General features: G+C 41.5%; 1 protein-coding gene across 1 annotated transcript; it reads right to left on the bottom strand.

Annotated features, from left to right (window-relative positions):
• Positions 1 to 1386: 1386 nt before the first annotated feature.
• nexn (nexilin (F actin binding protein)) lies at positions 1387 to 26532 on the bottom strand. Its single transcript, XM_072680762.1, has 14 exons — positions 26164 to 26532; positions 24364 to 24555; positions 22678 to 22759; positions 22350 to 22498; positions 15641 to 15844; positions 14380 to 14553; positions 12235 to 12426; positions 9801 to 9995; positions 7525 to 7572; positions 5853 to 6050; positions 4485 to 4706; positions 4125 to 4313; positions 3580 to 3943; positions 1387 to 1614 (listed from the first exon to the last, which is right to left on the bottom strand). The coding sequence occupies exons 1-14, from the start codon at positions 26530 to 26532 to the stop codon at positions 1601 to 1603; spliced, it is 2592 nt and encodes an 863-aa protein (XP_072536863.1). The 3' UTR covers positions 1387 to 1600.
• Positions 26533 to 27273: the final 741 nt, after the last annotated feature.

The following is a 27273-nucleotide window of genomic DNA, read 5'->3' as shown; positions in this document are numbered from 1 at the left end:
GGTTCTATATAGCACCAAATACCATCTCCAATACCAATATTTTGTAGTATTTTCAGAACAATTACTGAATACTTGATAGTATTTTGTGAACAATTACTTTAAACTGTATAGTATTTTCTGAATAATTACTGAATACTTTTAGTATTTCCAGACCAAGTACGGAATAATTGGAAGTATTTTCTGAACAATTACTGAATACGCCTTATTTTTCCCAGAATAGTGAATAATTTAGTATTTTTAGAACAATTACTGAATAATTCATAAGATTTTCTGAATATTTGTTCAACAAATTGATGGTATTTTCAAAACCATTACTAAAATCATTTATATGATGCAGTTATAAGTACTTTTACAACAATAACTGAATAATTTATAGTAATTTCAGAACAATTACTGAATAATTTATTGGATTTTCTGAACAAGCACTGAATCATTCAGTATTTCCAGACCAAGTACTGAATAATTTATAATATTTACTCAACAGTTACTGAATACTTTAGTATTTTTCAGAACAATTACAAAGTAATTCATAATATTTTCTGAACAAGCACTGATTAAGGTATTTCCAGACCTAGTACCGAATAATTGGTAGTATTTTCAGAACAATTACTGAGCACTTTAGTATTTTCAGAATAAGTACAGAATAATTTTGAACAATTTAAAGTATTTTCAGAACAATTACTAAAATTATTTATAGTATTCATTTAGAAATATTTTCATAACAATTACTGAATAATTTATAGTAATTTCAGAACATTTGCTACAATTATTTATATTATTAATTTATTAATACTTTCATAACAATTACTGAATACTTTATAGTATTTTCAGAACAATTACTGAAATTATTTGTATTCATTCACTTATAAATACTTTTATAACAATTACTGAATAATTTATAGTAATTTCAGAACAATTACTGAATACTTTATAGTATTTTCTGAACATCATTTAGTAGTTCCAGACCAAATACTAAATCAATTATAATATTTACTAATCAATTACGGAATACTCCATATTGTTTTCTGATTACTGAATCATTTAGTATTTTCAGATTTAAATGATTAATTTATAAATATATTTATATGTTGATGTATTTTATTATATATTTATATATATTAATATATTAATACTTTCTGAATAATAGATGTTAAGATAAAATATTAAGGCTCAGGCTGACGGTTAATAAATGACTTCATGGTTTGATTTTTGAGAAAACTCTTCTTGCTCAAAATCTGCTGCTGTGATGCAAAAACATAAAAAAAACTAATTAATTTATTAATTTATTTATTTAAATGAAAATGCATTTGCAGTGTGTGTGTGTGTGTGTGTGTGTGTGTGTGTGTATCAGCTGTTGGGATCAGTGTGTTTGCTTTGGCACAGATTCATCCCAGACACTTCCAATGCAGAGTTACTGACACTGAGTGCATGTTTCGTATGTAAACACCGGGTTTACGTCCTCGGGAGGAATGGTGAAAAAACGCAGCTCTCTTCCTCCACAGGTTTCTTTCGTTTGGCCCTACCGTGAAACATGAACTTATTACAAAAGGAAAACCAGAAAAAGACGAGGGAAAGTTCCAGAAGGGGGAAAAGGAGCGCATCAGTAGTCCTCAGCTGGAAAAGAGAGAGAGACAGAGAAAGAGAGAGACACAGAGAGGTAGAGCATCATGAGCCTGAGGCAGAGGAACCAGCCTGGAGAGGATGAAGGTCATGCAGTCCGAACGCCGTGTTAGTAGCAGGTAAAGAGAAACAGGCATGCAGCAGAACCAGAACCAGAACCAGCGCCACCACTAACCTAAGCAGGAGCTGGGCCGCCAAAGCCACTCATAAAGGTCAGGGGGGCAAGCAAGTGGGCAGCACAGCCATGCAAAAACGTATGTCCAAAAGTATGTGGACACCTTCTTATCTGCAGTTTCTTCCCAAATCAAGGGTTCAGTAACAGCCTCTACTCACTGGAAAGGCTTTACATGATGTGTTGGAACATTGCTGTGAGAAGGATTTGATTGCATTCAGGCACACTGTGAGAGTGAGAGTATCAGTGAGGTCAGGGTCAGATGTTGGATGATTCGGTTCTGCCACTCCGACTCATCCCGAAGGTATTGGCTGGAGCTCCACCCACCGCTCCAGAGGACTCAGCCATTAAGAAGAGGTGTCTGGATACTTTTGGACACATAGTGTGTAGCTCTGCAGTAGCCGCGCAAGGGCTCTTGCAAGTGTGGCTGAAATGTCCAGTAGTCTGATTTCTTCTTAGAATATGAATGACCTCACTCAGTCTGGTGTGCTGGTGCACGTAAGGCCACCTGCCACCGAGAACAGGGGGTCTCAGGTCTAGTCCTGTGGACCCACTGCCCTGCAGGGTTCCAGCTACTGCCTGCTCCACCACACCTGATCCAACTCAGCAAGGCCTTTATATTTAGGTGTGAAAATATGCAGAACAACAGGTTCCATCAACTGGAACTGAGAACCCCTGATGTAGAGAACCTTAATAAATGAGAGCAGGTGCCTAGAAATCGTATATATATATATATATGCACTGTTTATTTCTCAAAGGGATTTATGGCCAATCTTGCTCAATTTCTAGGCACCTTTATTTATTAAGGTTCTCTATATATATATACAGTGTCTCAACCACTGAATTATGAAGAATTAAAAAAAATTAATAGGATATACCTTTACACACACACACACACACACACACACATATATATATGTGTGTGTGTGTATGTGTGTGTTCTTCATAATTCAGTGGTTTTGAATTCTGTAAACAGAGTTGTTTAGAGGTGGGTGTGGTGTGAAATTGTATGTATATATATATATATATATATATATATATATATATATATATATAGGCATAAGGAAATATGCACTGTATATTAGATATATAATGAGGATTTATGGCCAACCTTGCTCAATTTTTAGACGTGCTCTCATTAATTAAGGTTATATATATAAGTATATATAATGATATTTATATATATGTAAAGGTAAATTCCATTAATATTTTTTAAATTCTTCATAATTCAGTGGTTGAGATGTAAATGGAGTCGTTCAGAGGGGGGTGTGGTGTAAAATTGTGGGTCATTGTAGAGAAAACCATATTAATATTTATATATTTAACATAATTAAGCTATTTTATTTACTATCCAAACCCGTCTGTGAGGTCTACATATAATTATACAATACTGATGATGATAAAATAGTGGTAAAAAAATAAATAAATAAAAATTTGCCTCACAGCACCCCACATGTATCCCTCCACCATAATTGGTTTTAAAATATATATGTTATATACGTTTCTCAGGTGGAAGCTTTTACAGCTTCAGACATCTGCTTCCATTCGCCGGCAAACCCACCAGTTCCACACCAAACCCACCCTGAGTGACTCTGCTGACATCCTAACTATTGAATTCTGCCAAAAATCTAAAACTTCAATGGAATTGTCCTTCAGAATATCAGTGTTCAGTGTTAGTAGGGTGTAGCAACACCATAGGTAGGCCCATGCCCCACTCACTGCCCCCCCGACACCGGGCCTGCATGCATGCAGCAGGTTAGCGGGGCACTGCGGCTGCGGCTGCTTACTTTCGACGGTGAGGATGCAGGTGCTGGCGGCCGTGCCCCGGCTGTTCACTGCCTTGCACATGTATTCCCCCTCGTCCTCGGGGAAGGTCTCGGGCAGGTAGAGGCAGTACGTCTCCCCCCTCTCTATGTACTGATAGTCCTCAGAGTCCAGCAGCATCTCGCCCTCGAACCACCAGGTGACCTCTGGCTTGGGCTCGCCCGTGATCTTGACCGTGAACCGGACGGGCTCCGAGTCCACCACCGACTGGTTCTTCAAGGGCTTCTTGAACCACGGGGCACCCGACCTGCCCTGGTCTTCCTCATCCTCGTAGGCCGCCGAGCCGTTGACGATGCTTCCCTCTTCCTCTTCGTCGTCCTCCCTTTTCTGACAACACACACCACAAAGCGGTTCACGTTTTTTGGGGGGGTTATGGTTTCAGACCGAGGGACAACAAAACGGGCAAAGCAAAGAGGCACACCCCATGCAGCTCTGGCATGCATTAACAGCGGTGTCCCAAGAAGTCCGCCGATTAGCTCTTAAACAAAGCGGCCCACGAGAGGTTTACTTTTTGGAGAGCGGCGTCGATCTCCTGCTGCTCGAACTGCATCCTCTGCATCTTCTGCTCCTCGATCCTCCTCCTCTCCTCCTCCTCCCGAGCTTTGGCCATCTGTTGGAACCGTGCACGCATGTCCACTTTCTGTCTAAACGGAGCGTCCTCCGCTTTAGCAGAGCTCTTTTTGTCCTCGTCCTCGTCCTGCAGGGCATAAAACCACATCCCGTCTTTTGGGTGCCAATCCACGCAAACACCTAACATGAGACGACCTTGATCTGCGAGCTGCGAGGTTCGTTAGGCTCGGTTTCAGAGGCCAGAACTTCGCTTATTCTCTTATTTCAGCAGTAAGCGAGAAACCCCGCTGGCTCCTACCTCCAAGCAGCGCTCGGCCTCTCTTTCCTTGATTTCCTCGTCTATAGCTTTCCTTCTCGCCCGCTCCTCCTCGATCTTCTTCTGGATCTCCTCCTCGGTGAGCTGCTTGATCTTCTCAAACTTCACCTTCAGGTTCTTGGCCTGGATGGAGCCGGTTCTCTTCAGCTTGGTCAGCTCCTCGTACTCCGTGCTCACCACCTCCGTGGTCTCGTTGATCTCCTCCTAAAGGCACACAGTACGCAGAACATCAGCTGGACAACCCCAGCAGTACGCTCGACTCAGCTGGGGTGTTGCGAAGGGTTCTTTGTGCGATGCTATAGAAGAACCACTTTAGGTTCCACTGAGAACCTACAGAGATGTGTGAGCGTGAAGAACCTGCAAAAGCAGGTCTTCTATGGTATCACTAGGGACGTCCCGATCAGGTCATTTACCCCCAGATCCAATCTGAGTCTCTTAATGCTGAGTATCAGCCGATACCGATCTAATCTGATCTGATCTCTGTGTGTATAAATAATAATCCAGCTCCACAGTTGAGATCAGACGACCTGCTGATTAATCTGATCAGTAAATCCTTAATTTTCAGGATCAGATTCTATAATCAGACTTTCTGGACTGACTGATTTAATTTAGTCAGACTTTTCTTAAAATCACTGTTTTATAGTGTTTAATATCTGATAATCCAGTCTGATCTCCTCCCTGACCAATCAGCTCCCAGCTCCTTTACAACACTGCAGTCTGATCACTTCCTGTGTGTGTGAGTGTGTGTGTAGTGGTACACACTCTGGACTGGTATCTGTGGTTGTTGTTGGTCTACTGGTGTGTAATAACTGGTTTATAGTGGGTGAATGTGCTGTGTGTGTTAGCATTAGCGTTAGCCTCTTAGGTTCTGAATGGGTTCTGGTTTATGAACAGAGAAAGGCGAGCGCCGGTTCTCCGGTTCTCCCGCTGGTAAAACAGTGAGAGCATTTCAGAGAGTTTTATAAAGGGTCAGATATTATGGTCTGTTTTCAGGTTCCACTGTAAAATAGCTCCACACTGCAGAACCTCAACTCCTTTATTTACCTTCTGAGAACGTCCGCTCTGCTGCTGCTGCTGCAGCCGGCTGGAGCTATAATAGCCGTTAATGTCGCCTTGCGGACACCAGATGGCGCTCTGAACATTGTGGTTAAAACAAACACGGATTTGGATTAAAATAGCCAAGACCCGATCCATTCAAATATGCCTGGATCCACTGGATCAGACATCCCTAAAAAGAAGCCTCTGCAGCACCTTTAGGGGTTTTAGGAGTTAAGAGCTTTAGGAAGCATAGCAACATCATCTGTGAATTGGGACCATATTCAGACATTTTGAGATCTTTGGAGCTCTCACCTCTCCCATCTCCTGACGCAGCTGCTCAAACTGTTTCTTCTCCATCTCCATTTTTTCACGCCGTGCCTCCTCCTTCTTCCTCCTCTCGCCTTCCTCCTTCATCTTCATCATCTCCTCAAAGTTGATCTCCAGCTTGCCAGGATGCATTGCTTCCTGTGACTCTGTCCTCACCAGGCCGTCCTCGTCCTCATCCAGGGCCTGCAGGCACAACAGGACACACCAGCACGTCATTATTATTATTGATTATTATATATTAGACACTGTGTTTAAAATTAGATTTATCGGCTATTGTAGATCGTCATGCCTTTAAAACGACCCAGATTGACCTTGGTTTGCCTGAATTGTCTAATAGCATGTTCTGAAGGCCTTATCAGAACTTCTAAACATGCAGCTAGCAGCTCCAGAGAGTAGCCTGAACTAGAACTTCTAGGATTTTTCTTGGTTAGAAGGGTAGAAGCATAAGCAGCTTTTGGTGGGTACTGACCACTGCAAGACCTGCCTGATGTTCTGACCCAGTCGTTGTCTAGAACATCACAGTTTGGTCACAGTTAGTGTCAGATTCTTATTCCTGCCCATTTTTCCTGCTTCAACACCTTCATCACTTTCAAGGACTGACTGTTTCTTCATTTGCTGCCTAACATGTAGATCCAGATCTACTGGACCCAGATCATCAATGGTAGCTATTGACTTCAGCTGTCAGTGGTTTTAATGTTAAGGCTTTTCTGGTGTAAAATACAACTCTGCAGCTCCACAGCTGAGTGAAAGGGGTCATCTACTGTAAAGCACCCCAATCAACTCAAACCCAGAGAAGAGAATCAGGAGATACGTGTTAATGACCAGATTTGAAACTGAGAAGAAGCAAAGTATTAGCATTTAATACAACCAGATACTCAGAAAAGAACATATCCATCAGAATTAGGCATAATCTAAAACACTAGAGCACCACATGTGCCTGTTTTATACTGATATACCAAACCATACACTATATGACAAAAGTATTGGGACACCTGCTCATTTACCTGCTTCTTCTGAAATCAAGGCTATTAAAAAGAGCTGATCCTGCTTTTGTTGGAGTAACTGTCTCTACTATCCAGAGAAGAAGACTTTCTAATACATTTTGGAGGAGGAGCATTGCTGTGAGGATTTGATTGCATTCAGCTACAAGAGTGTTAGTGGTGTCAGGATGTTGGATGATGATCACCACCACGCCACCTCCATCATCCCCAAATCCCCAACTTAAGTACTGGATGAAGCTCCAGCTCCATCATTCTAGAGAACACAGCTCTTCCACTGCTCCACAGCTCCTCAATGCTGGGGGGCTTTATACCCCTCTACTAGCCCACGCCTGGCATTATTAGGCAGCATGGAGCCAATAGCTTCACCAGTGTTGATCTGCTCCAGAGAGTCCTGTTGGAGTACTATTGGCAGTACTGCTTGACAATGACCAGACTGAGCTGTGTGTGTGTTTGTGTGTGCATTTGTACATCTGTGTCAGCAATAGGGGCAACTTCAAGTAGCTGAGTGCATTGATTAGAGGTGGTGTCCACAAACTTTTGAAATTTTAGTAGCACTTTTTTTTAAATTTCTGTCTTTGTATTGCCCTGATTTGTAGGTTATGTTGATTATGTTGATTTACACAGTGTAACAATGCTCATTTGAAAAAGTGCCTTACTTCTCCTTCTCCCAACGCGGTCATATTTTCCTGATCCTGGGACGGACTCTTTGAAGACACAATTTGAGAAAGCAGAACAGAAGCATTGCAGGAATGCCATTTGAGCACACGTTCACAACCATGAGTAGATATGGTCTAGTCATCTGCTGCATTAAGGATCTTCCTACAGTGTTAAAACAGTAGTAATGATGGTGCTAGCTCTAAACATGTGTGCTCAGATGGTGAGTTATCAAGCAGAGCATCCATTCACCATGCAGCAACACTCTGATGAGAAGTTATGATTGTGTCCAGGGTCTCCGTTAGTAGCAGCAAGAAGAGAACTATGCCCACCCATTCTCCTGGAGGTCTACCCTCTCCATTCTGTAGATATTAGCTACAAATAGGGCTGCATGATATAGAAGGAGTTTGATAAATATGAGCAGCTTGTTAAGGATGATGTTTTTTTTTGTGACTGTAGTCTTTACTGTTGCACAGGGGGCGTCATTAGGCCCAATTTACAGGGTCTATTTACATGCCCAGTAAAATGTAGCTGTGCCCCACTCAAATCACAGCGGTAAAGTCAATTCTATCCTGGATTGCTGAGCAGAACTACAGGGCATGCCACGCAAATTCATTACAGGCACTACATTTCCCATAATGCCCCAGAATATTTCCACTTTCAGTAAAAAAAATTTTTGTTTGAGCAGAGCAATCGCCCCGATTCCAAAACCTCAAAACTGTTACATCACAGTCTTAACTCATTACGTTTACACCCTCGAAATTTACATAAACCTCCTCCCACTAGAAAAAGTGCTACAGGGACTTTATCAAGAGCATATGGTGGTGTTGATACTGGAGAGCAGCTCATCACCTCCAGACTCTGCTAGCTATGGGAATACTGGTTGCGACGGGAACTAGGCCTCGCGACTGCGGCTTTTCCTGTGATGGGGCCGTCAAAGTGGGCGAGGAAGCTAAAGCTGGGGAAGCGAGCGTGTATCCGCGCTAGGCTATATCCCTAGCTGTCTCAGGCTTTTACCATTTTGGGCTGATTACCTCAGACTAGAGCTGACTAGAACCGCATGAGCAGTGAGTGCTAGGCAGGTGCTAGGCTGAAAGCTAACCGAGCAGACTGGCTACAATCTCTTCAGCTAGCTAACCACACACCTCAATGAGAGGACACCGAGGGGACAGCGACACTAACCAGTAACCAGACTCTATTTACTACTATTTACTATTATTACAAAAAATATTTTAAATGTTTTAAAAGTACTAAAAACAAAGCTATGCTATGCTATGCTATACTTTGCTGCTACTGTGAGTTGTAACAGTGCTATAAACCATTCAAGCATTCATTTTTTCCCCTAGTGTCCTCAAATTATCTGAAAGCAAGCTAAATCGTGCAAGTGGATCTCTGGGAGGAGGGATGGGCAACCCTGACGTAAGACACATTACAAATTATCCTGAATCCAGAACGGCTCCACATTTGAAATATAATGAGTTGCAGGTTGTACATACACTCACTGGCCATTTGTCAGAAACAACTAGCCTATAGGTGCATGGTGTAGACAGTTATACAGGTTTAGTAGGTGTGTAAGAGCAGGGAAATCAGCAAAAACTATGCCCCCCTTTGCCTACCCCTACCATAGAGGGTGAGTGACCCGAGCAATCAATGAAAAAGAACCACCACAGATGGGCGACCGCAGTAGAGTTTCCTGGACATAGTCGGCACGGGCAATTGCGTAAGGCAGTAACTTGCCAGGGGCAAGTGAAATTGTCCAGTGTATTCAAGATAACATGCCCATGTGGGGGCCTAAATGTATAGCCCTTCTGGGACCTGGGGACTGGGATGCCCACCAGGGTTAGTGGTGATACCAGGAGGGGTTAAACATGAGCCCATCTGGGATGTACACTGCACATTGGACCTAGAGGTGACCCACGTGGTATTAGAATGGGGCCCATTTGGGAAGCCCACACAAAGCCAATGCCCACCTGGAACCCACCTAGGCCATTTCCATATATATATATATATATATATATATATATATATATATATATACACAGATCTTACTAGTATCGCCACCTTGTGGAGGAAGTAAAATTGCACCCAGGGCTACAGTGGTGTGTCTAATAAATGAACAACTCGTAAAATCCAATATGTCACGTTGCAGCATCGTTTGGAGCCGTTGTAGATTCAGCCTAAGTTTATATCTGAGTAACAGACCGGTTTAGAGCAGCACTAGCCGGCCTGATCCATGCAAACACCACATATAGGGTCCACATGCACCATCTCGCTGTACCATGTTCTTCCGAGCCTCTGCGAACAGCCTCTTCTCCTCCTCCAGACGCCGCTTGGCCTCTTCCTCCTTCTTCTTCTGCTCTTCCTCGCGCCTCAGCCTCTCCAGCTCCTCAAAGCTGATGGTCAGCTTTCCTGGTGTAGCACCGGCATCTGCGCTCATCGTAGCCAGCAGGCCATCATCATCTTCGTCTAGAACCTGAGAGCGGGGACAAGACGGGATACACAATACAGTACTTTAGTTAAAAGGTAATGAGAGGGTTCAAGACCAGCTTTTTCAAACTGGTTTCAGATGGTCTATGCTGGTATTTGATGGTCAAAGTGGTTGGAAAGCTGATCATCCAGAAGAAAACTAGCTCTTGACCAGCATAAGGTACTGTATGTACCAAACTGGTCTTTAAGATGGTCACACTGGTTGACATTTTGGTAAAGCTGGTGGCAAAAGTTTTGGAACGTATTGACATTCATTCCTCAGGTAGAAGTGAGTGGAGATACGGGGTTTTAAAAGACTTCTATAGAAGCTGAAGTATCAACTGAAGCTTTTTACTCCAGTAAAAGTGTAAAAGTACTGGTTTCAGAACGACTTCAAGTAGAAAAGTAAAAGTAATGGAAGGAAAATAAAGGCCGAAAGCTTAGGCCGCGCCACAGGGGTCTATAGTGCACTACCCCCCCCTTCCCCAAAACCCCATTTCTCTAAAAGTCATAATGAGGAGAATGATCTATTAAAATGTTGATGTTAAAAATGTTGGGCTGCACTAGGCTCCTGTTTCAGCTGCAGATCTGCCCATTGAAAATGAAGCATTTCAGTAATATCAGCTCTATTAAAGGAGCGTCTCTGTGCTCTACTGAGCATCAACATGAGCTTCATGGAGGAGAATATGAGGAGTCGTTGTCTAGAAGTTTAGTAAAGCTGCAGAAAGTCAGACTTCAGAGGCGTGTGATCAATAAGCTTTATTGGAATGTAAATGTGGGGCTCAGTCGGGACGTTTCACTGCAGCTCTCTTGAGTCTCTGCCACGGACACAGTCTTCATACTAGACTACAGACGTCTGCTGTGATCTGCTGGAGAGTGACGGGACGTGTGCAGGTGTGATGGATCTCTTATAAACCAATAGGGAGTCAGAATGGTGTGTGTTTATACTTCTCATCCAATCAGGATCAGACTCTCACTTTCCGGATGGAGAGATTTATCTGGAGAGGGTTTTTATTGATGACGAGCCGGAATGAAAACAAAGGGGAATGAAATAGGAGGAACGAGGCTGTTTTTAAAATGTAAGGAGGAGAAAGTTCAGATAATTGGGTGAAAATGTATAAATAAATAATAAATAATTACTCCAGTAAAGTTTAGATAACCAACATTTCTACTGTAGTAAAGTAATTAAGTATTTGTACTGGTTGCTGGTGGACTGGTCAGTTGGTCCGATTGATGCTTTAAAGCCACTAAATGGATTTCAGAGATGTAAAGTAAGTGAGAGACATTAGAGTATGAACACAGCTCTCAGTGCTGGCGTGGCTAAAGCTAATTTGGGTGTTAAGCCGTGTCGGCTCAGCATGGTCTATATTTAAGTAATTAACACATTTCCAGTGTGGGGCAGATGAGATTACATTTACAGTCATGGCAATAATCAGATGCTCTCATCCAGAGCGGCTTATATTAATAGGGGTGCAACGATTCAGTGTGATTTTTGATTGGGAGGCCTAGAAGGTCTAAAGTGCTCTAGTCATTTCCAACACACACACACTTTTATTTGGTTTACTGGCTGATTTTGCGATTCTAAACCTTTAACAAAATTTATCAGCCCAGCCACGCATTAGCTGCACCCCTCCCAGGCACGTCGAGGGCCATGGCCTCTCAGATAGGCGACCAGGCCCGCCTTTCCAAATGAGATCCAAATACAGGGGTTCATGAGGTTTTACAGTTCTGTACAGTTCTTATTAATGCACTTTAGCCATTGATCATGTACACAAACCAGCCATAACATTAAGAGCACCTGCTTGTCCAGTTTTCCTGCCTCAGCACCTCCATCACCTTTAAGAGCTCACTGTTTACCTGCTGCCTAATATGTAGATCCACAAGAACCAGATCATCAGTGGGATTCACTTCACCAAGGTAAGGTAAGGTGTACACCACAGCAAAATGTGTCCTCCACATTTGACCCATCCGTGGTGGTGAACACACACACACACACACTAGTGAACTAGGGGCAGTGAGCACACACACACACACACCTGGAGCGGTGGGCAGCCAACTCCAGCGCCCTGGGAGCAGAAAGGGTGTAGGGCCTTGCTCAAGGCCCAACAGGGGCAGCTTGCCGAGCCCGGGTTTCAAACCCACAACCCTGTGATCAATATCCCAGAGCTCTAACCGCTGAGCCGCCACTGCCCCATCAGTGGTTTTAATGTTATGGCACATTTTGAAGTCACAGCGTCTAAACTGACCATGCTCTTTCTAGCCTCTGCGAAGGCCTTCCTCTCCTCCAGGATGCGTCTCTTCCTCTCTTCTTCCACTCGTTTGTGCTCCTCCTCCAGTCTCTGTCGCTCAAGTTCCTCAAAGCTGAGCTTCAGTTTCCCAGGCCGGATCTCCTCCTTCTCGTCTTCTGCCGCCCCGTCCCCGTCCTCATCGTCCTGAGCCTGGAGAACCACGACACCATCACATTCCATGGACCATGACTGAACCACAGACAGTCAGACCGCTACACCTTAACATACTGCTCTGCTAATTTGTCACATGTAGGACTTTAATGGATGAGATGAATGAAGATGACCTGGATTTAAAGCTTTCTCGTGATGCGACCTGATGGATTTGTGTGTTAAGAGTATTTGCTATTGACAATACTTCACTTCTACTACAGTTTATCAGTGAGTATAAATCTACTCAGAGCCGGCCCAAGGCATCTTCGAATTACGTGGCCGCTTAGGGCCCCAGTGCCACCAGGGGGGCTCCAAGAGCTCCAAGAGATCATGATAAAAAATATATATTTTAAATAATGCCAAAATTAAATGGTTTTACACAGCCCATGGAATGATGAAGCATCTGGTGCTGAGGTGGTGGTATGGGGAGGGCCCCCAAATAAAAAAAAGACTAAAAAAAGGGCCCCATAAAGGCTTGGGCCGACCCTGAATCTACTTTCCCAACACTAATCTTCTGATTCTCTTCTCTCTTGGGTGGGTTTAGGCTGATGGTGTTGTGTTGGTTCAGCTCCTGGGCTGCTTTACTGTACACCACTCCTCTCACTCTTCTTTCACACCAGAGGAGAAGATCCAAGCAGAGAAGTATAGAGTCTAAGACCTTGTAATTACTTCTCCAGTGTATCAGGATTAAAACCTGTTCTGTACCAAAAGCCCATTGAGCTTCAAGTACGACTCGGCGTGACCCGCCATCCTTTAACCCCTTAAAAAGCCCTTAATGTCCCGCCGGCGGGCCAAAAGTGTTATTACACACTTCTATTACCAGAGAATAGCCCAACCTCCAGTTTGTACAGAAGGCCCTGTAGCTACTGAGTAATACACCTCAGTGTTAAGAGGTCCAGACTTCCCATCAAGACTCAGCTGGTATCTAAGAGGGATCTTTTGGAAGCTACCTAAGGGTATTTTCTGAGTAAACAGTAAAGTACTTGGAGACGAGCGTCTGGTAAAAGTATCTGGATCAGGCCAAGCCACTTATAAATGCAAGTGATGACCCAACCCCCCCCCCGGTCGGCTCTGTCCTGGGACGCCTCTTAGACCCAGTGCAGGTGGTGGGAGACAGGAGGATGACAGCCAAGCTGGCATCCATACTGGAGAACATCTCCCACCCCATGCATGAGACTCTACGACCAGCACTGCTCCCAGGGGACCACATACACACACACTTAAACTACACACACATTCAGGGAATAGAGATCCCTCAATGTAAAAATACAATGTGCACTATTCTTCCATTTCCGGCCTCCTCCCTCATGTGAAATTAAGGGTCAATGTGTAATTATCTGTCAATAATCTGTCAATAATCTAGTTTTTCTCAGAGGTTTATTATTTATATTGTGTGTATATTGCTAATTGATCTACTTTTAGCATCTGAATGTCTTGCTATCCCTTCGCTGCTGTGACACTGTGAGTTTCCCCTTTTGGGACTAATAAAGGATCTTATCTTATCTTATCTTAGAGACCAATCCGATCACTCGAACCACTTCAGCAGGTGGTCTCCACAACCAAAACTCCTCCCAGTGCCACTGAAACCCCTCCCACTACAACTGAACTCCCTCCCAGTACAACCAAAACACAGTTCACTGCTGTGCAATTAGCCAATTTGCATATTCCGCCCTGCACAGTAATACACTTCAGTTCTGGAGTACTAGGAAGCTCCACTGCAGCTGGAGAAGTTGCAGAATCCATAATTAGTGAGATAATTACTCACTAATTAAGATGTTGTAACTTGCACTGCAGTCATTATTCCCTACACTTCCTGGAGGCTGGGTTCCAACCCTCATCCGCTCTTTTGGAGAAGAACACTCTGGTAGGTGACAGGCGCGTTACTAACATTACTAAAGCACGTCTTTGTAGTTATGTATTAATTATGTATTCATTTATGTTAGGTATTAATACCATCCCCAGCTTGGCCTCCTCAAAAGCTTTCTTCTCCTCCTGGAGCCTCCTCTTGGCCTCCTCCTCGGCCTGCTTCCTCTGCTGCTCCTGCCTCTCCTTCTCCTGCTCCTCAAACGTCAGCCGCAGCTTTCCCGGGGTCACCTGCTCCTTCTCTCTTTGCGGGCTATCCTCATCCTACACAACCCAAATTATATAAATATAATTTTAGTTATATAAATAAAAACAATGCAGATAAAACATCTAGGCAGTCTGTTTGTGTATTAAGGGATTTGAAATAATGGAATGACCAGAAGCAACCACACTGTTTCTGGACATTTCTGGGCACTCCTTAAACGCTCGGTTCAGGCCATAACTTCAGGTGAGTATTTTGGAGTGTGCCAACCTCATTTCAGTCTTTTCAACCGAAGGTTAAATGGGATTATTCAGATTTCAAATTAATCAAATTAATTTATTTGTCCTTTGCACATCATGTCAGGTAACAGTTTAGCATATTTTGTTATATTGAGTCCCACAGGGTTCTATCATAGGGTCTATGAAACTTGTTCATTTGAAGAACTGAAGTGTGGGCAGATATCCAGGGTTTCAGAAGTTAAGATGTACATCTCCGGAAAAAATTAAGAGACCACCTACATGATCAGTTTCTCTGGTTTTACTGTTTATAGTCATTGTGTTTAAGGGAAATTAACATTAGCGTTATATTTCATAAACCATGGACAAGATTTCCCCTCAATTCCAACTAAAAACATTTACAATTTATTTATTTGTTTATTTATTTATTTATTTGTAGAAATGACAACTTCTCAAAAACAGCGGCTCAAATAATGCAAAGAAATGATTATAATAATTATAATGTAAAGAAGTTATTATTCAGATTTAATCACAGTACTAATATCTGAACTCTGAGAGCATTCAGAAATCACTATGGTGAAATAACCTCGACGGCCAATCACAGCTCTCATGTCTCAGCCGGCTCTCCACTAGTCTTTCACATTGCTGTTGGGACTTTATGGCATTCATAGTCTGTAGATTCAGCTAATTCAGCTAACCCCAACCCTAACCCTGGAATAAAACGGCTGTCAGACACGTGGCTATGCAAATTTAAGAAAAACAAATGAAGTGTCTCTTTATTTTTGTCCAGAGCTGTATCATACAGAACAGCCGTAGCGTTTAGATCCAGTAGATGTCCAGTATGATATTAATAACCAGCGTCTGAATCCATATCTGTGCTGCTATCATGACCTTCTCTGAGTTTAAAGCTGACCTGGTTCACGGTGACAGAGCGACGCTTGGCCTCTCTGAAGGAGCGACGGTTCTCATCATATCTCTTCTTTTTCTCCTCCTCAGTCCTTTTCTTGAGCTCCTCCTCTCGACTCTTCTCCAAATCCTCAAAGTTCATCTTGATCTTGCCGGGTTGCTTCTGTGCTTTGGCTGGCACTACTCTGACCAGAAGGCTGTCGTCCCCTTCCTGAGGTCATTTCAGTAACAAAGCACCAGTGATGTGTTATTACAGTACACTAGTCATATTCTGTAACTACTATAAATGAATAAGTAGCCACTATGAATTATTCGGTAACTACTATAAATAATTAATTGTCTATTCCAAATGAATCAGTAGCCACTATGAATTATCCAGTCTCTATTATCTATTATTCAGGATTCACAATGGATTATTTAGTAGCTGCAATAAATGGATCAGTATCTATTCCAAATGATTCAGTATCCACTATGAATATTTGGTAACTTCTAGAAATGATTCAGTATCCACTATGAAAGTTTCAGTAACTACGTAATCATGACTGATTCAGTATCTCTTCTAAATGATTCAGTACCTATTATAATTGATTTAGTAACTATTAGAAATGATTCAGTATCATGACGTATACTGTATCTACTATATTTATTCAGTGTTTACTATGGATTATTTAATATCCACTCTGAATTCATCTTAAATTATTCAGAATCAATTATAAATGATTCAGTATCCAATATGAATTCTGCAGTATCGACTATGAATTCTATTGAATCCAGTAACTAGTACAAATCATAATTTGGATACAGAATATCTACTATTAACCATCAGTTATTCACTATGAATTATTTAGTAACTACTGTAAATGATTCAGTATCTATTCTAACTAATTCAGTATCTACTATGAATTATTTGGTAACTTCTAAAAAATTATTCATTATCTACTATGCTTTTTTTCAGTAACTACTATATGTGATTCAGTATCTATTGTAAATGATTCAGTATTTATTATGAATTATCTTAAATTATTTACCTTTATACAGTATCTGCTATGAATTATTCAGTCTCCACTCTGAATTAGTAACTATTACTAAAATTAGTAAAAAAAAAAGTAAACTAAAATTCAGTAACTATTTTAAATGATTCAGAATTTATCAAAAATGTTTCAGTACCCTTTATGAATTATACCAGATTTATTATGAATTATCCAGTAACCAGTACAAATAATTAAATGTCTATTCCACCATGAATTATACAGAATATGTACTATTAACCCTCCAATATCCACTATGAATTATTCAGTAACTACTATAAATGATTCAGTATCTATTCCAAATGACTTAGTATCCACTATGATTTTTTTATAGTAACTATTATAAATGATTCAGTGTCTATTATAAATGATTCAGTGTCTATTCTAATTATTCAGTATTCTATTCTATTCTAATTATTCAGTATGTACTATGCATTCTTCAGTATCTACTACTCAATAATAACAATGGAACTTTCAAAATGAATTATTAAATAACAACTATGAATTGGGGGGTATTGGGGGTATTTAGTATCCACCTGTGAATCTGTTCAGTGCGTTCTGAGAGTGTATTGTTTAAAGGGTCAAAAAGCACAAATGACCACATTGACATTGATTACACTGATTGTTCAGTAATTCATATCAGTTATTAGTAATATTAATTACTATCAAATATTACTAATATTATTTATTCCATATTTCAAAAATACCAAACCCACACTTTTACACACCTTGTTTAAATACACAGGACTGACCCATGTTGGATGTCGTTTAACTGTGTGACTGGGACACTCTCTCACTCTGATAGACAAAGACAGGCCCAGACAGGCTGCAGATAAGGTCTGACAGGAAAGGCTCATTCCGTTGGCTCAGCTGCCTCATTTCACACTGGGCTGGTCCGAGATAGCAGCGACTAATTCAGTCGGAAAAGTGGCTCAGGGGCCACAGCCCATTTTAGACAGTGTGGGGAAACAGTTGCCAGTCACATGTTTTCGACACTTTGCAGTTTTATTGCCTGTCGATTCAGGGCTCTACAACCCGCTGCTGCTTTACTGCTCTGTCAGAGGCAGACACTGCAGAGAGCTGCTTTATAAGAGGGAGCGTTTAGAACATTATAACTGAACCAGATTCAGTGTCTATTTTAAATGTGTGTTCTAAGTGATTCATTTTAGTAACTACTATAAATGATTCAGTGTCTATTCTGAATGATCCTGTTTCCACTATGAATTATTCAGTAACTACTATAAATGATTCAGTATCAATTCTAAATGATTCAGTTTCCACTATGAATTATTCAGTAAGTACTATAAATGATTCAGTGTCTATTCTAAATGATTCAGTATGCACTATTAATTATTTACGAACTACTACAAATGATTCAGTTTCAATTCTAAATTATTCAGTTTCCACTATGAATTATTCAATAACTACTACAAATGATTCAGTATCAATTCTAAATGATTCTGTTTCTACTATGAATTATTCAGTAAGTACTATAAATGATTCAGTGTCTATTCCAAATGATTCAGTATGCACTTTCAATTATTTAGTAACTACTACAAATGATTCAGAATTAATTCTAAATGATTCAGTTTCCACTATGAATTATTCAGTAAGTACAATAAATGATTCAGTGGCTATTATAAATGATTTGGTATCCACTATGAATTATTCAGTAACTACTATAAATGATTCAGTGTCTATTCTAAGTGATTCTGTTTCCACTATGAATTATTCAGTAACTACTATAAATGATTCAGTGTCTTTTCTAAATGATTCAGTATTCACTTTGAATTATTCAGTAACTACTATAAATGATTCAGTATCTATTCTAAATGATTTAGTGTTCACTTTGAATTATTCAGTAACTACTATAAATGATTCAGTGTCTATTCTAAGTGATTCAGTATTGACTATGAATTATTCAGTAACTACTATAAGTGATTCAGTGTCTATTCTAAGTGATTCTGTTTCCACTATGAATTATTCAGTAACTACTATAAATGATTCAGTGTCGTTTCTAAATGATTCAGTATTCACTTTGAATTATTCAGTAACTACTATAAATGATTCAGTATCTATTCTAAGTGATTCAGTATCCACTATGAATTATTCAGTAACTACTATAAATGATTCAGTGTCTTTTCTAAATGATTCAGTATTCACTTTGAATTATTCAGTAACTACTATAAATGATTCAGTATCTATTCTAAATGATTTAGTATTCACTTTGAATTATTCAGTAACTACTATAAATGATTCAGTGTCTATTCTAAGTGATTCAGTATCCACTATGAATTATTTAGTAACTACTGCAAGTGATTCAGTATCTTTTAATTGATCACGGCTCATTCTTACGGTTTAGTGACGTTTCCACATTCTAATCTAATGTGTTAATGTTGGCTGTCAACCAAACATGGCTTTGGCCAACAATGCAGTGAGCCTAGACCCCCACTGGAGAGCACAGGATGAGCAGCCTTTGAGTGGCATCACAGTTATTTCAAGCATTGCACAGGAATACGATTCCAGAGTCGTGCCAGAACCCCAGCTGGTGTATTTGCAGACGTTTAAGGATTCTTGGAGACAAATGTCAGCATAGCGGAGTTATTAAGACAAGAATGCGAGCTGACTTGTGAGCTGCTGTATATAGCCTATATCAAACACACATCCCAGCTCCAGCACTGTTTCTTATACACTGACCACTTCGTTACTTGGTTTTTGGCCACATTTGAAGGCAGCATTACATGTGAAAAGATGATCTAGTAACCCTGCAATGCAACACCATTGGCCTTTTTGAAAATAGCTAAGGGCTATCAAGAATGCTAGCAAGCTCTATCACCTCAGATTTCTGTTAGCTAAATGTAATGTTAGCTTAGCTAGCAAATAGCACTGGATTTGAATAGATTCAGTATCTATTCTAAATGAGTCAGTATCCACTATGAGTGATTCAGTATCCACTATGAGTGATTCAGTAACTATCTATTATTCAGTATCCACTATGAATTATTCAGTATCCACTATGAATTATTCAGTATCCACTATGAGTTATTCAGGAACTACTATCTATTATTCAGTATCCACTATGAATTATTCAGTATCCACTATGAGTTATTCAGTAACTACTATTATATATTATTCAGTATCCACTATGAATTATTCAGTATCTACTATGAATTATTTAGTATCCACTATGAGTTATTCAGTATCCACTATGAATTATTCAGTAACTATCTATTATTCAGTATCCACTATGAATTATTCAGTATCCACTATGAGTTATTCAGTAACTACTATTATATATTATTCAGTATCCACTATGAATTATTCAGTATCTACTATGAATTATTTAGTATCCACTATGAGTTATTCAGTATCCACTATGAATTATTCAGTAACTACTATCTATTATTCAGTATCCTCTATGAATTATTCAGTATTCACTTTGAGTTATTCAGTATCCACCATGGATTATTTAGTATCTACTATGAATTATTCAGTATCCACTATGAATTATTCAGTATTCACTTTGAGTTATTCAGTATCCACCATGGATTATTTAGTATCTACTATGAATTATTCAGTATCCACTATGAATTATTCAGTATCTACAATGAGTTATTTAGTAAATACTATAAATGATTCAGTATCCACCATGAATTATTCAGCAACTACTATAAGTGATTCCATATCTATTCTAAATGAGTCAGTATCCATTATGAATTATTAGTATTTCATATCTATTCTAAATATGTCAGTATCCCTAATGAATTATGCAGTATTTGCTATGAATTATTTGGTCTCCCAATATAGACACTATGTAAATGCACTGTAATTTGCATTTTGAGCCGCCACTGAAGAACATGCTTTTTTGCATTTCTGGATACACTGAGAGATACAGAACCGTCACTGAAAGGTGAAGAAGCATGTGGTCTGAGGCGGTAGAGTGATTTTCAGTACTGACAGCGTTGTCCTGGTCACTAACACAAAGTTGCATAGTGTGGTTTCTGACGTGCTGAGCAGGTCAGTGGAGCATCGCAATGATTTTAATGCTGTTATTTTAAGATAAAAAACGACATAATGCTGCTTTAAGACGAGCTGGATGGACTCAGTACAACGCCTGCATCAGCATATTGTAGAGTAACATTCCCTAAGTAAAGTGACCTGAGCTTTCGTACCCTGACAAGAGGTGTAGTGATGGTTGAGTAGCTGACCACAGCTATAAACATGTGTAAACACTCAGCTGACAGAATGCTGTTGTGTGCCAAATACCCCTGAACTCTCAATTACGGAACAATGTCAGGCCTTCGCTGAAGGGGTTAATCTTTCTCCTCTGCAGGGGATGATTCAGTGTTAACAGGATAGCACAGATGGCTGATGCTCAGTAGTAGCCTGCCATTCATTTAAAAGCATTACAAGCCTTATAGGCTTATATAGGAAGTTCTCACATAGCTCTTTTTGACCAAATCAGCTCTGGATCTTGACGTGGTTCTGCTCAGGAGTCTATCCAGCCAACCAGCCCATGTTTGAACATGGGCCATCGACAGAGGACATTGCGCAATTGTGAGTTTCTCCAGACACGCCCACAGATGTTGTCACAGTTGACAGGATGAACCTTATGAATTATTCAGTATCCACTATGAGTTATTCAGTATCTACTATGAGTTATTCAGTATCCACTATGAATTATTCAGTATCCACTGTGAATTATTCAGTATTCACTGAGTTATTCAGTATCCACTGTGAATTATTCAGTATCTACTATGAATTATTCAGTATCCACTATGAATTATTCAGTATCCACTATGAATTATTCAGTATCTACTATGAATTATTCAGTATCCACTATGAATTATTCAGTATCTACTATGAAGTATTCAGTATCTACTATGAATTATTCAGTATTCACTATGAATTATTCAGTATCTACTATGAATTATTCAGTATCCACTATGAATTATTCAGTATCTACTATGAATTATTCAGTATTTACTATGAATTATTCAGTATCTACTATGAATTATTCAGTATCCACTATGAATTATTTAGTATCTACTATGAATTATTCAGTATTCCCTATGAATTATTCAGTATCCACTATGAATTATTCAGTATCTACTATGAATTATTTAGTATCCACTATGAATTATTCAGTATCCACTATGAATTATTCAGTATTCCCTATGAATTATTCTGTATCCGCTATGAAATATTCAGTATCTACTATGAATTATTTAGTATCCACTATGAATTATTCAGTATCCACTATGAATTATTCAGTATCCACTATGAATTATTCAGTATCCACTATGAATTATAACACTATTATTTGGTTCCAGCTGGGAATGAACCTTTCAGGTTCTTGGACCTGTATATCAACCAGTAAAACTAGGCCTGCAAACTAGAAAGGAACCTGTTTCTCATTGGTCAAAAAAGGATCACAACACAAATGAGCTTTGCAAATCAGCCATTGGCTTGACCCTGTTGGGCACTGGAACTGCCCTTCCATTCCACTCCGTCCCAGGTTTTTAAAGCCGCCCAGCACATATGGCGAAGCTCTGGAGCAGAACTTTAAATAACTCCCCTCTGTAGTATCCGAGGATTAGCTGAATGACTACACTTACATTACTCCAGATTGCTCAGCCGTTCAGAGCTTTCCTACTATATATATATACAGTATATATACCCACTCACCTCCTCAGCCTTCTTGGCCAGCTCCTTCTGAATCTTGGCCTTCTCCAGGGCCTCCTGTGCAACACGCTTCTTCCTCTCTTCTTCTGTCCTTTTCCTCTGCTCCTCCTGCCTCTGCTTCTCCATCTCAGCAAACTTCCCCTTCACGCTTCCTGCATGCGCCACAGAAAACAGGACAGTTGGTGCCGGTAACAGGATTAAGGGGGCAGTGGTGATGTTGCTTTGCAGCTGAGCTGGTCGCCTGGTCCAAAGTGCCAAAGTCTGGCCTTATTCTCTCTCTCTCTCTCTCTCTCTCTCTCTCTCTCTCTCTCTCTCTCTCTCTCTGACCCACCTGTAATCTTGGGGACGTACGATTTCTCGGGCTTGGCCGGCTTCACGTCCTCCTCATCGCTGGAGGCGAGGAGTTCTTTTATCTGCGGAGGATCAGACACCAAGTCGTTGTGAGGTTAGAAGGGTTTTATCTGGGATCATCTGCTTTGCACGGACACCACCACTGAAAGCACGCTGCTCCCAGCCAGCCCTTCAGCTTTTAATCCCAGTAAGAGCAGCACATATGACCCACGGCGGGGATACTGATTGGACCATCCCTCTGTGACATGGCCAGGGATCATTAGGGCTCTGGCGTGGCTGACCGGCATAAAAGACAGGGCCTTTGTCTGCAGGGCGTTTCACTTTTTTTTTTTTTAACACTGTCTTAACTAGCATGGCCCTGCTGACCCATTGAAAGAGTGTGTGAGTGTGTGTGAGTGTGTGTGTGTGTGTTTGTCACCTGTCATTGGTTCAAATGGGCCCCCAGAGTAGTGGGTGGGCTGCATGTCCACATTGGTCAGTAAAATGGATCAGTGTTTGAACCTAGAGTGTGCCCTAGCTCCTGCTGCCCTTATTGTTGTACGCGCTGTGATAGTTTTCGGACATTGCTGTGGAAATGCTTATTTCTGATTTGTGGAAACGTCCACTTTTTGTGATGTCATAAAATCAACAAATTTACCGTGCATATATAAGCCCTTTCAGCCTAGCGCACTTCAGCCCAGACCATTCATGTTTCAGGCTGGATTGCATAATACAGAAGGAGCATAATACAGAACAGAGCTCATCTACATGTACACTGATCTGCCAAAACATTAAAACCACCTGTCTAGCATTAGGTAGGTCCCCCTCCTGCTGCCTCTGTTGAGGCATGAGCTCCACAAGACCTCTAAAAGTGTCCTGCTGTGGTATCTGATGTTAACGTTAGCAGCAGATCCTTTAACTACTGTAAGTTGTGAGGTGGGACCTTGGGTTCCCATGAGGTTCACTGGTTCCTTGGAGCACTGTTGGGTTCTGTTGTGGTGAGTAAGCAGGGACAGGGGTTCAACCCCTCCCAGGCTTCGGCGTGGTTCACACGAGCGCCACGATTGAGAACCTCACTGGACTTATTGTGCACTTCTCAGTGCTGTCTTTAGAACCTTATAGGGCTAAGACGTGTGTCTCGTTGGTGTTGGTGCATTGGGCTGAGTGCTAGGTCACCGTGGCTATGCCCCTTTCCCCAAGGCATGTGGTACAGTAGATACTGACCACTGCTTGCTAGGAAAAGCCCACAAGACTGAACATGATGTTCTGGAGATGTTCTGACAGTCCAGTCATTATCTAGAACATCTAGAGTGTCTCAGATTCCTACACTTGTCCATTTCTCCTACTTCTGCACCTTCATCACCTTCAAGAACTGACCGTTCACTCGCTGCCTAATATGTAGATCCACCCCTCGACCACTAGGAGCCACTGGAACCACATTGTCAATGCTCTTCACTTCAGCTGCGAGTGGTTTTAATGTTATGGCTGATCGGTGTATGTGTCGGCCTTAAAAGGCAGAAGTGTTAGAGTGTAGAAACAGTATCATGCATGCCAGACAAATGAGGGACGTGGGCCCTTGGCTGGCCACATGTTAGTATACGCCTGGTCTAAACACATGACCATCTTTTAGCAGACAGAGTTGCTGGACATTACTATGTGTGGTCAGGTCAAGAGTGTAGGTACTGACAATTTCTTTTTTGCGCAGCCGCTCTCTCTCTTTGACGTACTGCTCCTTGCGTTTCTTCTGCTCTTCATTGCTTCTCATCCGGTTCCTCTCCTCTCTGACCTTCTGCATGGCCTCGAACTTGCTCTTGACGTCCCCTTTGTCCGTCTTAGGAACATAGCTCCTCTGCACAGGTTTACTGGACTTGAGAAGTTTCTATAGGAATAAAACAACCAAGAAGACACAGAGAGAGTCCATCAGACTGAGAGAATGAATGACCACCGAATGAGAGAAGAGCCATCTCCTAAAAAGAGGCTTGTGAATACTGTGAACTTCCCCTATCACTAAGAATCCCCCCCCCCCACACTAGAAGGGTGAAGACTATGAGGCATATGTCTCCTCCCACACGTGTGAAGCCAAGGGGGGAGGTGATACAACAGCTAACAGACGCCTGTGCTGACCAGCATCAGACCAGTGTGGAGGAAGGGCCATCAAGTGACCACCCCTACAAGAGAGCAAGGCCAGTTGTGCTCTCCCAGGCTCTGGCTGCTGATGGCAAACAGCATTCAGCGATTCTCAAATCACAGTGGCAACGCCTAAGTCCACTGGACCAATCAGAGCCCAGGCTCGTGAGCTTTTAAAGGTTTGTGTAATGTAAAGGCCCGATAGAATTGTAAGGGTTCCTCCTAGAACCTTTACACACACTCATAAACACCTCTTTTACTAGAAATGACACCATGACATTATGTAAATGACTATTTTTGACCTTTCTGACCCTTTGGGACTCATGACCTGACCTAAACATGACCTTTTGATGGTAACTTTCTGACTATTTATATATATATATATATACCACCTGTATTAAAAACACCTCCCAATATTGTGCTGGTCCGTCCGTCCCAAGCCACCTAAACAGGTTGGACCCATCGAGGCATGGACTCCACAAGGTACATCCAGAATGAACGTTTTCAGCAGTTTGTGCTTCAGTAACTCCTGCCTTCGCGTCAGGCCTTCGCGTTATCGGTCAGCCTTGGGCTTCCAACAATAGCTCACTGGTTGAGGACTAAGGACCAAGGACCAAGACCTGCGAGATGTTTGGAGATGCTCTGACGTCTAGTCGTCTAAACATCATAAGTTGGCCCTGTCTAATATATATATTAACCCCTTGACAGGTGCCATTAGCACCAGACGATCAGTGCTACTTACTTCACATGAATGATTTTAATGTTATGGCTGATTGGATCCTAATGATCCTAATGAATGCATTCAGCTACTTTAACCCCCACGACCCTGGATATTACCTCACACTTCTGTCACTCTCATAACAACATTATTACACTCATTATTATAATACTTATCATAATTGACATCAATTTCAAAGGCCCCAAAATTGAACCCTGTGGCACACCATGTGGCAACATATGCTAAACAGTCACCAAAAAATTAATACCATTTCTGCATGAGGATTCATAACTGAATATTAAAGCTGGGGTTCAGTGGGTTAAGTTGCACCCTTTACTGACACAGATGTGCAAATGCACACATTCAGCTTGTCTACCCCCTGTAGAGAAGTGCTGCCAATAGAATAGGCTATCAGCACCATGCTGCCTAATGCCAGGCGTGGGCTAGAGGGGTATAAAGCATGTATGGAGCAGTGGAGCTGGAGTTGGGGAGTTATGGATGAGGGTGGGGTAGTGATCATCATCCAACCTGGTATCTGCTATCTGGACTTCACTAACACTTTTGTTGCTGAATGCAATCAAATCCAGGGTCAGTTTCTGGGACGTCTATGACTGACTGTATACAGAGGGATGGTGCTGATACCTCTTGCTTCAGTGCAACATCTGTCATATTGGCCACATCCTTTTCTTCTAAGTCATCAGCCAGGTTGCCCACGTCGAACATGTTCTCCACCGTGGTGATGCTAGCGTCTGTGCTCTTCTGAGGCCTCTCGCGCTTTCTGGTTTTGGCCGTCGCGCTCGTCTGCTCCTTGGACGCTGTTGATTTGGTCTCCTCAGGTAAATTTGCGACGCCGTTCATTTCGGCCTCCTCGCAGCCCGTGTCGTCCATCTCTGCTGTGTCATCCAGCTTGTCTGTGTCGTTGAGGTCTGTGGTGTCGTTTTGTTCTGTGTCACTGATGGTCTCTGTCTCGTCATGGGTCGTCGCACCCCGCATGCTCATCACGTCGGTCATCGCGTCGCTTGTTGGACGGGGCCTGTTTCTGGATCCTTCCGGTGAAGCCTGAAGAGAGAAGAGAGCAAAACGCTTTTAATCACTAAATTGACAAAAGTATTGGGACACTTGTTCATTCATTGTTTCTTCTAAAATTAAGGGTATTTAAAAAAAGTACATCCTGCTTTTGTCCAGGTATTGCCAGATTGCTACTAGAGCATTGCTGTGAAGATTTGACAGCATTCAGCCACAAAAGCATATGTGAGGTCAAGATGTTGGATAATGATGATCACCACCCCACCTCACCGTCCCTTACTCCCCAACTCATCCCAAAAGTACTGGATGGAGCTCCACCACCACCATCACTCCAGAGAACACAGTTCTCCACTGCTCCACAGCTCCTCAATGCATGCTCAAAGCATTTGGATGGCATTAGGCAGCACGGTTCCAGTAGGTTCATCAATGTTAATCTGCCCCAGAGAGTCCTATTCTATTGGCAGTACTTCTCTACAGAGACTAGACAAGCTGTGTGTGTGTGTAAATGCATTCATTTGCACATCTGTGTCAGCAATAAGTGCCACCTAAAGTAGCTGAATGCATTCATTAGAAGGGGTGTCCACAAACATTTGGACACATAGTGTATATTGTCATGTTCCTTGAAAATATGTCATATTCCCTAAGTTGAAAAACAAGAGTTCGGTAGATGGAAGGGACGAACCGTGAAGCTCAAATCCTGCTGTTCCTCCTTCAGAAGAACATCCA

The sequence above is a fragment of the Salminus brasiliensis genome, chromosome 6 (genome assembly GCF_030463535.1).
Source record: "Salminus brasiliensis chromosome 6, fSalBra1.hap2, whole genome shotgun sequence".
In the NCBI taxonomy this organism is placed as follows: domain Eukaryota; kingdom Metazoa; phylum Chordata; class Actinopteri; order Characiformes; family Bryconidae; genus Salminus; species Salminus brasiliensis.
Note: the sequence above shows the minus strand (reverse complement) of the source record. Positions and strands in the feature narration are given on the sequence as shown.

What these genes read in the sequence shown, in the direction of transcription:
- nexn (XM_072680762.1), bottom strand. Translation starts at nt 26,532, where the DNA reads ATGACCGACGTGATGAGCATGCGGGGTGCGACGACCCATGACGAGACA. An exon ending in ATGTTGCACTGAAGCAAGAG is followed by an intron (nt 24,556 to 26,163) that starts GTATCAGCACCA and finishes TTATTCCTATAG; the next exon opens with AAACTTCTCAAGTCCAGTAA. An exon ending in GCTCTGTCACCGTGAACCAG is followed by an intron (nt 14,554 to 15,640) that starts GTCAGCTTTAAA and finishes TGGGTTGTGTAG; the next exon opens with GATGAGGATAGCCCGCAAAG.